The following is a 12,500-nucleotide window of genomic DNA, read 5'->3' as shown; positions in this document are numbered from 1 at the left end:
ATTGTATGCAATATGCAAATGAGAATCCATAAATCTGGTGAGTGACAGGTTCGTTTATGCGAGCCTTTAAGAATGCAGGATTACATTTTAATTAAATATCTTCAAAGGCACCCTGACTCGGCCCGTTTCTCCCCCTCCCTCCGCCCCTCCCCTCGCTGCCTCTCTCCCGAGTTGTTGTTTCAACAATTTCCTATTAAAAGAGTCGGGGGAGGAGGGGGAGGAGAGGCGAGGGGGGAGGGGAGAGGGGGGGGGGGTCAGGCGTTCCCCACAGCCTCACCCTAACTTCTCACATCTCACCCTGACAATCCTCTCACCCTCTCATCCCTCACACCCTCTGAATCCCTCACCCTGTCATCCCTTCCACCCCTCTAACTCTCTCATCCCTCTAATCTCTCACCCTCTCCACCCTCACCCTGGAACAAATTACCCATGAATATTAGGGAAGCAAACACGCTAGACATTTTTAAAAGACAGCTTAAAAGCGACCTTTTTACCGAAGCATTTAAGTAATTTGATCTCAAAAGGGTTTTACTTTTTTTATTAATTATATTATTGTTCTTATAGATTAATTATTAATAATTAATTAATTACTTCCTAATTATTACTTTTGTCACCTGTATTATTGTTGTTATTGATTTTATGTAAAGCACCTTGAGCTACAATTCTTGTATGAAATGTGCTATATAAATAAAGTCTTACTTACTTTCTTACTTACTCACCCTCTAATCCCTCGCCCTCTCTCCCCTCATCCCCTGGAGAAGGGGGGGGGCATGGGTGTTGGGGGGTCGGAGGAGATGGGAAAGGGGGGAGGAGAGAGCAGTAGGGTGGGGGGAGGTGGGGTAAGAAGGAAGGGACACAGTTAGACGGGAGGAGTAAAAAAGAGGAGAGGAGGAAACGAGGAGAAAAGGAGGAAGAGGAGAGGAAAGGAGGACGTGGAGAGGGAAGGGGAGGAGAAGAGGAAGTGCTTAGTAACTTAGTTTACCTCCTTTCTCCAGGAGCTGATGTCACCAGAGACAACTGGAGTGTGATTGGTCGGTGTGCAAGAGCTCTCTGACAGGGTGAAACGTGTGAATGGCTCCGGAGCCATCTGTTACCATGACCACCCTGGGGCCTCCGGGCCACGGGCAGCCATGTGTGTATGTGTGCCTGCGTGCATATGTGTTTGGGAGTGTGTGTGTCAATGAGTGTGTGCGAGTGTGTGAATTGTGTGCATGGAGGATCGAGTGTGTGAGGGAGAACGTGTGGGAGAGTGTGTGTGTGTGTGTGTGTGTGAATTGTGAATGTGTGTGTGAAGGGTGTGAGTGTGTGTTCGAGAGGGCAAACATGGAGGTGTAGCAGCAGGGATGGGCATCATGCCCACCAATCAGGCCATTTGGAGGACCGACACTCTTTCTCACACACACACACACACTCTCTCTCTCCCACACACACACTCTCTCCCCTATACACCCTGTCCTTAGCCTGTGTGTTCAGCAATAATGGGATACGTGTTACAATACACATTACATGTGAAACACATGCTATGATACACAGTACATACGAAACACATGCTATGATACACAGTACATACGAAACACATGCTATGATACACAGTACATACGAAACACATGCTATGATACACATTACATGTGAAACACATGCTATGATACACATTACATGTGAAACACATGCTATGATACACAGTGCATACATGTTTTTAGTGTGTATACTGTAGTAGCATGTGTTTAGTTTGTAGTGAGAGTGTGTGTGTGTGTGTGTGAGTGCATATGAGTCTTTCCTACAGTAGCTGACGAGCAGCAGGTGTTTCCTTTACAGGACGGGGATCTTATAGTTCTCTCTCACTCACACACACACACACATGCACTCTCTCACACACTCACAAACACACACACGCATTCTTACACAAAAACACACACACTCACAAACACACACACACACACACACGTGCACACGCACACTTACACAATGGTGGATTTAACCAGAGCCCAGTAAGAGCAAAGTTGCATCCTTTGAGGGGGATAGGACAAGCTCACACACACACACACACACACACACTATCCTCACATCCACACTCACACACTGGCCTCACAAACACACACAATAACTCTCACACACACTCTTACTCTCACACACACACACACACACACAATAACACCTCCTCCGCCTTGTGAAGGAGCGAGGAGAGGACCACGTCACGGAACCACTTACTCACTCCTCTGGTGACCAATCAGCTTCGTGGAAAACTACCCTTAAAGGAAGACCCCCCCCCCCTCTCATGCTGAGACATGAGAAGGAAATGTCTGTCTAATCTACTGAGGCCATCTCTCGCCTGCACGGCTACATTTCCAGATTTCCAGCGCACGTGGCACATGACCCCCCCCCCCCCGCCCCCCCCCGCCCCTATGACCTCCCCCGTCATGACCCCCTCCCCCGTCTTGGATCCGTGAGGGAACGCATGTTATCGGAACATTCCGGTATTAATGAGATTTCAAGACGTTGTTCCTCCAAAGCTCCATGATTGTGGTGATGGCAGGCCCTGCTAACCCTGACCCTGACCTGCTCCCTCCTGACCCTGACCTGCTCCCTCCTGACCCTGACCTGCTCCCTCCTGACCCTGACCTGCTCCCTCCTGACCCTGACCTGCTCCCTCCTGACCCTGACCTGCTCCCTCCTGACCCTGCTAACCCTGACCCTGACCTGCTCCCTCCTGACCCTGACCTGCTAACCCTGACCCTGACCTGCTCCCTCCTGACCCTGACCTGCTAACCCTGACCCCGACCTGCTCCCTCCTGACCCTGCTGACAGGGAGCAGAACCGGCAAACAGAACCAGGTTTTTCAGACAGGAAACAGAACCGTGTTGTCTAACCAGGCAGCAGAATAGAATCCACACCGGCTGGAGACTAACTACATTCAGACCTCATTTATTTAAGAGTGAATTTATTGTAGTGAGCACTTGAGGAAAATTAAATTGTCATCTTTTGCTAATTATCTTTTCTAAAGTTAATTGGTTTCCTGGTTAATATCAGGTGTTCCAGTCGCAAGTACCCTCCCTGACAGAAATGAGGGAGGCTCCGGGGTGACTAAATATAGCTCATAATTACACGACACATGAATTAGACATCTGATGTAGTTAACTATGATGTCCATAGGCTTGTAGTGTGAAGTAGAGGAGGGAGGGTGGAGAGGGAAGGGAGGGGAGAGAGAGGAGGGAGGGAGGCAGATAGGAGGGCGGGGAAGGAGGCAGGTAGAAGGGGAGAGGAGGGATAGAGGACGAGAGGGAGGTAGGAGGTGGAGGGAGGGAGGGAGGGAGGCTGACAGAAGGGGAGGGGGAGGCAGGGGAGGAGGGAAGGAGGAGATCAGCTAAGTTTCAATTAGTTCCATTTAGAAGGTTGACAATCACTCAGGCCTACTTCAATAATAGAATTACATCTGACCTACATATAGTTTATATCTATAATATATATTCCTAATTCCTAATTAATTTCATATCACTGAGACGATTAGAGACCTCCAGAATAGTTCATATTGTTGTAATGTATTCAATTATTGTAATATCTCATATCATTATCATTATGGATCTTTATTAATATGTATCATACAGCACTGGGATGATAAGAGACAGAACATGTGTCCGTATGGGTTTCATTGATTGGTTGAAGCGCCAAAAAGTTGAATATGTATGTCTATTTTCCCAGTGCTGCAATCGTCAGCTCATCTTTCAACACCCATGGACTCCTCCCCCAACATCCATTGGCTCCTCCCCAATGCCCCTCGATTCCTCCCCTTGCGCCCATAGGCTCCTCCCCAAACAGACTGCTAGTTACACCTAGTTAGCACGGGTTACCTGTAGTTACCCCTAGTCACCCTGTATCTTCTGAACAACTTGGAGCAGACGTGATTACATACGTGATACATATGGACATGGAGCATATATATGGTTCTATATAATATGGATATATCAACTGGGTTAGGAACACATCTGGGATTGTCCCAGACTTGTTGCAAAGCGATAAACAGGACCAGTCCATAATACTGATACTGTCACTGAAACTGTATATCACCTGCACCTAAAATCCTAACTGGACTCACCCGGCATGGAATCACAGCTGGTCAGCTCCCGTGGTAAACCGGCGGTGCCATGTGGGCAGCCGATGGTAAACCGGTAAACCGGTAAGTGCTGCTGACTTTGATCCACAAGGGTTTCCTTCACAGAGTGTCTGGATCGTGATTGGTGTTTCTCTCACGCTTCGCTGGTCACCATTAATTGGTTTAGTGAAGCAGCGACACACACACACACACACACACACTACACACGTAGCCCAGAAGTTACACAGAGAGAACTGTGTGTGTGTGAGTTTCCAATCGATGATAAACTCCATGTGACCCCACTCACCAACAGAGAGGTGACAGACATGAACACACACACACACACACTCACAATCTTTTAGGTCCACCATGTATCGGGCATCTTCGCAGATGGCATTCTTGAGCTGATCCTGTGTACGTGAATGTGTGTGTGTGGGAGAGTTTGTGTGTGTGTATTGAAACCGGATGAACTGAAATGAAGAAAAAAAAGAGGGACAGCGATTGGGTGTGTCTGTGAGAAAGAGAGAGAGAGAAAGAGACAGGGGGAGAAAGGGAGAGAGAGGGAAAGAGTGTCGGTGTGTGTGTTAGAAAGAGGGAGAGTGTGTGTGCGTGATAGAGAGAGAGATAGAGTCATATTGAGATGACGGTAAAGGTCTTAGCAGCTTGTCTCTGTGTTTGAAGAACAGAGAGAGGTGAGGGAGGGAGGGAGGGAGGGAGGGAGTGAGGGAGGAGGGAGGGAGGGAGGGAGGGAGGGAGGGAGGGAGGGAGGGAGGGAGGGAGGGAGGGAGGGAGGGAGGGAGGGAGGGAGGGAGGGAGGGAGGGAGGGAGGGAGGGAGGGAGGGAGGGAGGGAGGGAGGGAGGGAGGGAGGGAGGGAGGGAGGGAGGGAGGGAGGGACAGTGGGGTTGTACATCTCCCAGATTTCAGATAAGAGCTGTCGTCTGAGCACTGGTTTCTCATGTCCTGTTCCATCTATCTATCCATCCCTCCATCCATCCATCCATCCATCCATCTATCTCTCTGTTCTTCAGATCCACTCAGTCATTCCTTAACATCAACACACCAACACAACACAGCAACTAGACAACGACGACAGAGAAGCACAGCGACGCAGCCACAACACAGCCAAACAAAAATGACACAACACAACAATACAGAAACACAACACTGCAACAACACAGGGCCTTGGACAAAGGCCAGCTCGCATGGTGCTCAAAAGAGCATTTCTCTTTTAAAGCGTTTCTTTCACCCTTTTCCTTTCCTTTATTCTTCCACCCCTCCTCATTTTTCATCCTCCTCTCCTCCTTCCTCCTCTCCTCCTACTCCTCCCTCCTCGCTTCTCTTCTCCTGTCCTCTCCTCCTTCCTCCTCCCCTTCTCCCTCCTCTCTTCCCCTCCTCCCATCTCTCCTCTCTTTTCCCCCGCCCTCGATTGCCCCGCCATGTGTTTGTCCCCCAGAGAGAGGGCCCCAACCATCATCTGCTCCTTGGAACACTGGCCTGTTATTAAGACGACCTGTGTTCGTGTGTGTGTTAGATCTTTCAGTGTCAATGTGTGTATGGAATTACTTTGAGGAATGTGTGCGTTTGTTTGGAATATTCCTGTGTGTCCAAGGAGCTGCTTTAACGTGTGTATTTACGGTGTGTAAGTGTGTGTGTGTGTGTGGAGGGAGGGAGGGAGGGGTTGCATAATGTGAGGAAAGTTTTCCCTTGTTCATGACTTCCTGGCCTGGGGAGAGAAACACACACAAAACGAATACAGCACACACACACACACACACACACACACACACTGGGCCCAGGCCCCGCCCACCTAGGCACCGCCAGGCATGTGCTGCTGGTGATCACTATCAAGCTGTGTGTGTGTGTGTGTGTGGGTGCGTGTGACGGTGTGTGTGTATGTGTGGTGTAGGTGTGTGTGTGTGTGTTATCTGCAGAGGGAATCTCTCCTTCCTGACTTTGTCTAATCTCACCTTATTGTGACGGTGTGTGTGGTGTGCGTGAGTATGTGTGTGTGTATATATGTGTGTGTGTGTGTGTGTGTGTGTGTGTGGGGGGGGGGATTCTATTGAAATGTTCCAACAGGTTTTACTGTTTACTAAGTTTCCTTTCTCATTTCAAATTCACTCAATAATCAGGTAATACTGTTGTGATGCACTTCTGCTAGCTAACCTTCACCTCTCCCCCTCCTCTCCTCTCCTTTCCCCACCACCCCTCCTTTCTCCTCCTCCTACCTCCCCCTCCTCTCCCCTTCCTCCTCTCCTCTCCTCTCCTCCCCCTCCTCCTCTCCCCCCCCCACGTCCCCTCCTCTGCTCCTCCCTCTCCTCCCCCTCCTCCTCTCCCCCCCACGTCCCCTCCTCCGCTCCTCCCTCTCCTCCCCCTCCTCCTCTCCCCCCCACGTCCCCTCCTCTGCTCCTCCCTCTCCTCCCCCTCTTCCCCTCTTGTTCCCACTCCTCCATCTCACCCCTTCTCCCTCAGCTCCAGACCAGGCCGTCCTCCTAAGCGTTCTCTGGGCGTGGCCATGCAAGACACCTCCAGGCTCCTCCCACATGGCGTCCACGGTCTTCTGTCCCCCGGGCTACTGTCTCCTACAGGTACCTGTCTTCCTCTCTTTACCTGTCTACCTGTCTGTCTCCTTGTCTCTCTCTCTTCCTGTCTGTCGACCTGTCTCTCTCTCTCTCTACCTGTCTGTCTACCTGTCTCTCTCTCTCTACCTGTCTGTCTACCTGTCTTTCTCTCTCTAACTGTATGTCTACCTGTCTCTCTCTCTCTACCTGTCTGTCTCTACCCATCTCTCTCTCTACCTGTTTGTCTACCTGTCTGTCTCTCTACCCATCTCTCTCTCTACCCGTTTGTCTACCTGTCTCTCTACCTGTCTGTATATCTGCCTGTCTCTCTCAACCTGTCTCTACCTATGTCTCTCTATACCTGGCTCTGTCTGTCTGTCTATCTGTCTGTCTACCTGTCTGCCTACCTGCCCTCTTTCCACACGCCTCTACTCCACACCTTCTCCTCCTCTTCCTTCTCCTCCTCTTCCTCCTCCTCCTCCCTTCTTTCTCGCCTCCTGTAAATCAGCCTGTATTGATTTCCTCTGTCCTTCCTTGCTGCAGCACACACAGAGGTTACAATATTGGATTTCTGTAACGCTTTCTCACACATGCATTTACTCTCTCTCTCTCTCTCTCTCTCTCTCTCTCTCTCTCTCTCTCTCTCTCTCTCTCTCTCTCTCTCTCTCTCTCTCTCTCTCTCTCTCTCTCTCTCTCTCTCTCTCTCTCTCTCTCTCTCTCTCTCTCTCTCTCTCTCTCTCTCTCTCTCTCTCTCTCTCTCTCTCACTGACCCCCCTCTCTCTCTCTCTCTCTCTCTCTCTCTCTCTCTCTCTCTCTCTCTCTCTCTCTTCTCTCTCTCTCTCTCTCTCTCTCTCTCTCTCTCTCTCTCTCTCTCTCTCTCTCCCTTTCACTGACCCCCCTCTCTCTTTCTCTGTCTCTCCCTGTCCCCCGCTCTCTGTAGTTTGTGTGTGTATGTACTGTGTGTGTGTGTCGTGTGTAAATATCCTCCCTCCTCTCCTTCTCGCCCACTCTCCATTCCTCCCTCTATCTGTCCCTCCCTCCCTCGCTCCCAACCTCCCCTATTCTCCCTCTCTTGTCTCCCTTCTCCCCTCTCTGCCTCTCTGTGACTGAAAACAAACTATTCCTTCCTGGTGACTTTGATGAATGACACGTCCCAATGGGGGACACTCCCCATCTGTGTACCCACACACACGCACGCACACCCGCACACACACACCCGCACACACACATTAGCACATGTGCATGCACGCACGCACACACACTCATACACACAATGTGCTACAGTTTGTATTTTCGATATCCTCACATGATATAAGATACGATAGCTGATTGTAGGTCAGGGTTTTGTGTGTGTGGTTGTATATATGTGTGAGTGTGTGTGTGTGTGTGAGTGTGTGTGTGTGTGAATGGGTTACGTGTAGCTGTTGAATAGTTGAATAAATAATACATGGCGATCTGTTTGGTAACATATGGACTGGAATACTAGCATGGCCACCACACATGCTAATGAGCACAGACTGCTGGGGGGAGGGGAGGGGAGGGGAGGGGAGGGGAGGGGAGGGGAGGGGAGGGGAGGGGAGGGGAGGGGAGGGGAGGGGAGGGGAGGGGAGGGGAGGGGAGGGGAGGGGAGGGGAGGGGAGGGGAGGGGAGAGAAGGAGAGGTAGATCTTAATTTCTTGAGAGTTGTTTAAGACTATGTTTGCACACTCGTACACATGCACATACTTTCACACACATGGGTGTACCCACAGGGAGGCGTGTTCACCTCAGGCGGTAGAGTGTTTGTCTGAAGATCAGGAGGACGCAGGTTCAAATCCCTCCCTCTGGATCGTATCGTCTCACTTTGGACACAAGCGTCTGCTAAAAAATCCTGTTCCGACACACACACATCCATGCACACGCTCACACACTCGCCCTCTCTCTCTCTCACACACACGCGCACACACACACTCTCTCTTTCTCGTACACACAAACACACTCTCACACACACATACTTTCTCTCTCTCTTACACACACACACAAACACACTCTCTCTCTCTCTCTCTCTCTCTCTGTCTCTCTCTCTCATACACACAAACACACTCTGTCACACACATGCACTTTCTCTCTCTTTTACACACACACACACACACACACACACACACACACACACACACACACACACACACACACAGACACTCTCCCACTCTGGTAGACAGACTGGCCCACCAGGCCCCAATCCCTATTTAATGAAGTACCTAAGGGGAGTGGGGGAGGGGAGAAGGGGGAGGGAGGGTTTAGGGTGTGTTTCATTTGTACGCCGTTGCGGCCTGCCTGTCTCCAGGGCAGTTAGGACTGACCAGCATGGGTGGCACTGACTGCACGTGTGTGTGCATGTATGTGTGTGCGCATGTGAGCGTGTGCGTCCGTGCGTGTGCAAGTGTGTGTGTGTGTGCGAGTGTGTGTGCGTGCGAGTGTGTGTGTGTCCTCCTTCTGGTAACAGTTGGCAGCATTAGCTCTATTATTAGTCTCTTAATTAGAGAACCTGAGATGAGTGACAGTTTGAAGTCACTGACTCAGAGAAGGAGTGTGTGTGTGTGTGTGTGTGTGCTGCAGGCTACTAATGGTATGAAATCTTTTCTGCCTCTTCAGTTCGTAAAGCTGCTTATGAAGTGAGAGAGTTGTAGTACTGTCCATGTATTTAAGTGTGTGTTGGGGGGGGGGGGGGAGGCAGGATTAGCAGTGCCCCCCCCCCCCCACACACACACACACACACTCAAGAAATCGCTGTCATCATATTACAGTTTTTTCCAATTGCTTTGACACCAACATTTCAAATGACACACAGTTCGTGAAACCTGACACTCAGGGAGCAAAACAGCAGCTCAGGTGTGCACAACTATAAGCACATTCTCAGCCACACACATCCGGTATTTGCAAAATACTACACAGTGTTTTGCAAATCACTCAACATTATACTACATTAGACACAGAAATGTAAGATGATGTCACTGCATTGGCTTTTTTAGACACTGCCTTGTGAACTGATGGATCAAACACGGTGTCAGGTGTACAAGCACTGAAGTGCTTACAGTTTTTCACAATTGCTAAAACACTAAACCCAATTCTCTGAATCAAATGTTCAGTGGCTTGAACCCATTTGTCGAATCAGACAAAACTCTTTTGGCAAAACTCTAAACACATTCTCAGTCACTAAAAACATTTTGCATTGTGGCAAACATTAAACACAACTACAACACAGTTTTCATCTGTAAAAAACATTAACTCCAAATTGTTCACACTTGTTTCTAATGGTGGTTTGGGACAATGTCAGCTTTCACCGTGGTGTCTATATACAATAGTTCAACATCAACCAGCATTTTTTACTGTAAATGTTTGCCTTCCACCATACAGCCATTTTCCTAACCGAATTGGAGAGTTTTTCTCTGTGTGGCGGTAGAAGGTCTATAACCAAAACCCATATAACAGCGTAAATCTCCTACAGGCAATGGAATTGGCCTGTAGGAGATTTAGGTGTGGAGTGTTCTCAAGGCTGGATCCGGCACACCAGAGGGTTTTTTTTACCCTGTTTTTCATTGTTCTTTGTTGACAGTACTAAGTTGTAATGGTTACTGGAATATTTTCAAATCAAATTTACAATTATTTGTACAGCCCTTTTTACAAGCAATGTCACAGAGGACTTCACATACGCCCATAGAACTGCCCCTCAACCAACCTCAACCCTCGAGGAAGACAAGGAAAAACTCCCAGAAAAACTCACTAGAGGAGAACAAATTTAAGAAACCTTGGGAGGAGCCATTTAGTTAGGGATCCCCTCCTCCAGAGACGGTTAGTGAAAGAGAGGTGCAGAACACAAGCTAAACAAAGTCATACATCAGGGAAATGCCAATGGGTTTTGAAACACCAAAATCCAGTGTTTCAAAATCAATTTTCTTTACTGCTACAGTAAATGCATTTACTGTGAATACATAAGCAAATGTGTCTTTACATGTAACACAGTGTATATTTCCCTCAGTGAGCAGTAAGTCTTGTGTGTTGCGTTTGGTCAACATATTCATGTACTTTTACGTAGTCTACTGTAACAATATCTCTGACAAAATCAAGCAGGTTATATCATTAGAAAAGGATCGTTGAGAACCATGTGTGTGGCATACGGTGACTGAAATATACATAATTATATAGTTTTGAACAAAGCGTTTCATTTAGCGAAAGATTGGAGGTGTCCTGCTATTTGTGTGTCTGGTTGTGTGAATCGTGTGTTGTGTTTTGACAACGTGAGCCCTGTTTTCAAAATTGTGCTTAAGCAACTGGAAAAAACGGAAAAGCTGCTGTTGGCTTTCACTTTCAATTATGATTGTCTCTTGTCTGGCCTGGTCTGGTCTGGCTTGGTCTGGCCTGGTCTGGCCTGGTGTCAAGAGGAGCAGAGAGGAGATAGGGGAGGAGAGGGGAGGAGAGAGGAGGAGAGGGGAGGCGTAGCGTTCTCCATTGTGGATGTAGCTCAATATAAACACAGGTCACCTTGTGTGTGTTAATAAGGCAGTGAAGACGTGAGCTTTCAACATCTGAAAGGTCAGGCTAAGGTTAGCCTTAAATGAGGAGAGAGAAACCCACCCTCTCTCTCCCTCCATTTCTCTCTATCCCTCCATTTCTCTCTCTCTCTCTCTCTCTCTCTCCCTCTCTCTCTCTATCTCTCTCTGTCTCTCTCTCTTTCTCTCTCTCTCTCTCTCTGTCACTCTCTCTCTCCTTCCTTCCTTCCTCTCATCCTAGGCCAGTCAGGTGTATCAGACAGTTGATTGGCTGGTTAGACAAACTCCTCCCCCTGTGGCCAGACAATCTGTCACGTCCTATTGGCCAAGCCCTCACTCAGCCAATCAGCTCGCGGTACGCCGGCCAGTGTTGTGATTGGTCGTCTTGTTTCATTTATTATTGCTATCAGAGCTAATCCACCCGGCGACGGCCAGCAAGCTCCTGTCACTATCACTACACATCTGATTGGTCTGAGGGGAGGGGGGGGGGGGGGGGGGTCAGCAGAAGCCCCCCCAGATTCTCCTTCTGTGTGTGTGTGTGTTGGAGGGAGACTGCTGTGCTCATCAATCATATTTGAGTGGACAGACTGGAACTACTCACATGCCAGCAGAGTCCTCAGCCAACCGCCTCCCCTCCCCTCCCCTCTCTTCTCCTCTCCTCTTCTTCCATACTTCCCCTCTCCCCTCCTCCCCTCTCTATCTGTTTTCCACCACAGGAGTAGGTAGGAGGGGAGTAAAGAGACAGTGTGTGTGTGTGTGTGTGCGTGTGTATTAAAGTGCTCTCCACTCTGTTTCTGCCCAGTGGGCAGAGTCTAGTTACTCTTTGAACACTTGGCCCATTTATTTCTGCTAAGTCGTAAGATTGTCAGCCAGTCAGCCAACCAGCCAGCCAGCTAGCCAGCCAGCCAGTCAGTCAGTCAGTCAGTCAGTCAGTCTGTCAGCCAATCAGCCATTGCGTTTTATACTGTAACCTGTTTATAAGCGATTTTGTTTGTTGATGCCTTTGTTTGTGTGTGTTAAAAATATGTGTGAGTGTGTGCTATATGTGTATGTGTGTGCGAGTGTGTGTGTGTGTCTTCGCCCCCACGCAGCGAGGGAGCCATCAGCGTGATCTGTGCACCACAGTTATTAATCCAACTCTCTTCTTCCGCCCACACACACACACACACACACAGTCCCAGCAGGCCCCATTTGATGACATGGTCAGATGTATCTCCCACGCTCTGCTCCCTGTCCTGCCCTGCTTCCGTACTCATATTAAACTCATCTCAATAACTCCCCTCACACAGGTGTGTGCGTGTGTGTGTGTGTGTGTGCGTGTGTGTG

The 12,500-nt window shown here is 49.0% G+C and overlaps 1 protein-coding gene across 1 annotated transcript in view; it reads left to right on the top strand.

Annotated features, from left to right (window-relative positions):
* Positions 1–12,500, top strand: part of dacha (dachshund a) — a 74,826-nt gene that overhangs the window by 33,246 nt on the left and 29,080 nt on the right. Inside the window, 1 exon segment of the mRNA XM_084683580.1 lies at positions 6,561–6,676. Coding sequence (XP_084539706.1) covers positions 6,561–6,676 — 116 coding nt within the window.

This window comes from Hypomesus nipponensis, chromosome 20 (genome assembly GCF_054491055.1).
Source record: "Hypomesus nipponensis isolate SF chromosome 20, ASM5449105v1, whole genome shotgun sequence".
In the NCBI taxonomy this organism is placed as follows: domain Eukaryota; kingdom Metazoa; phylum Chordata; class Actinopteri; order Osmeriformes; family Osmeridae; genus Hypomesus; species Hypomesus nipponensis.
This window is presented reverse-complemented; position numbering and strand designations above follow the sequence as displayed.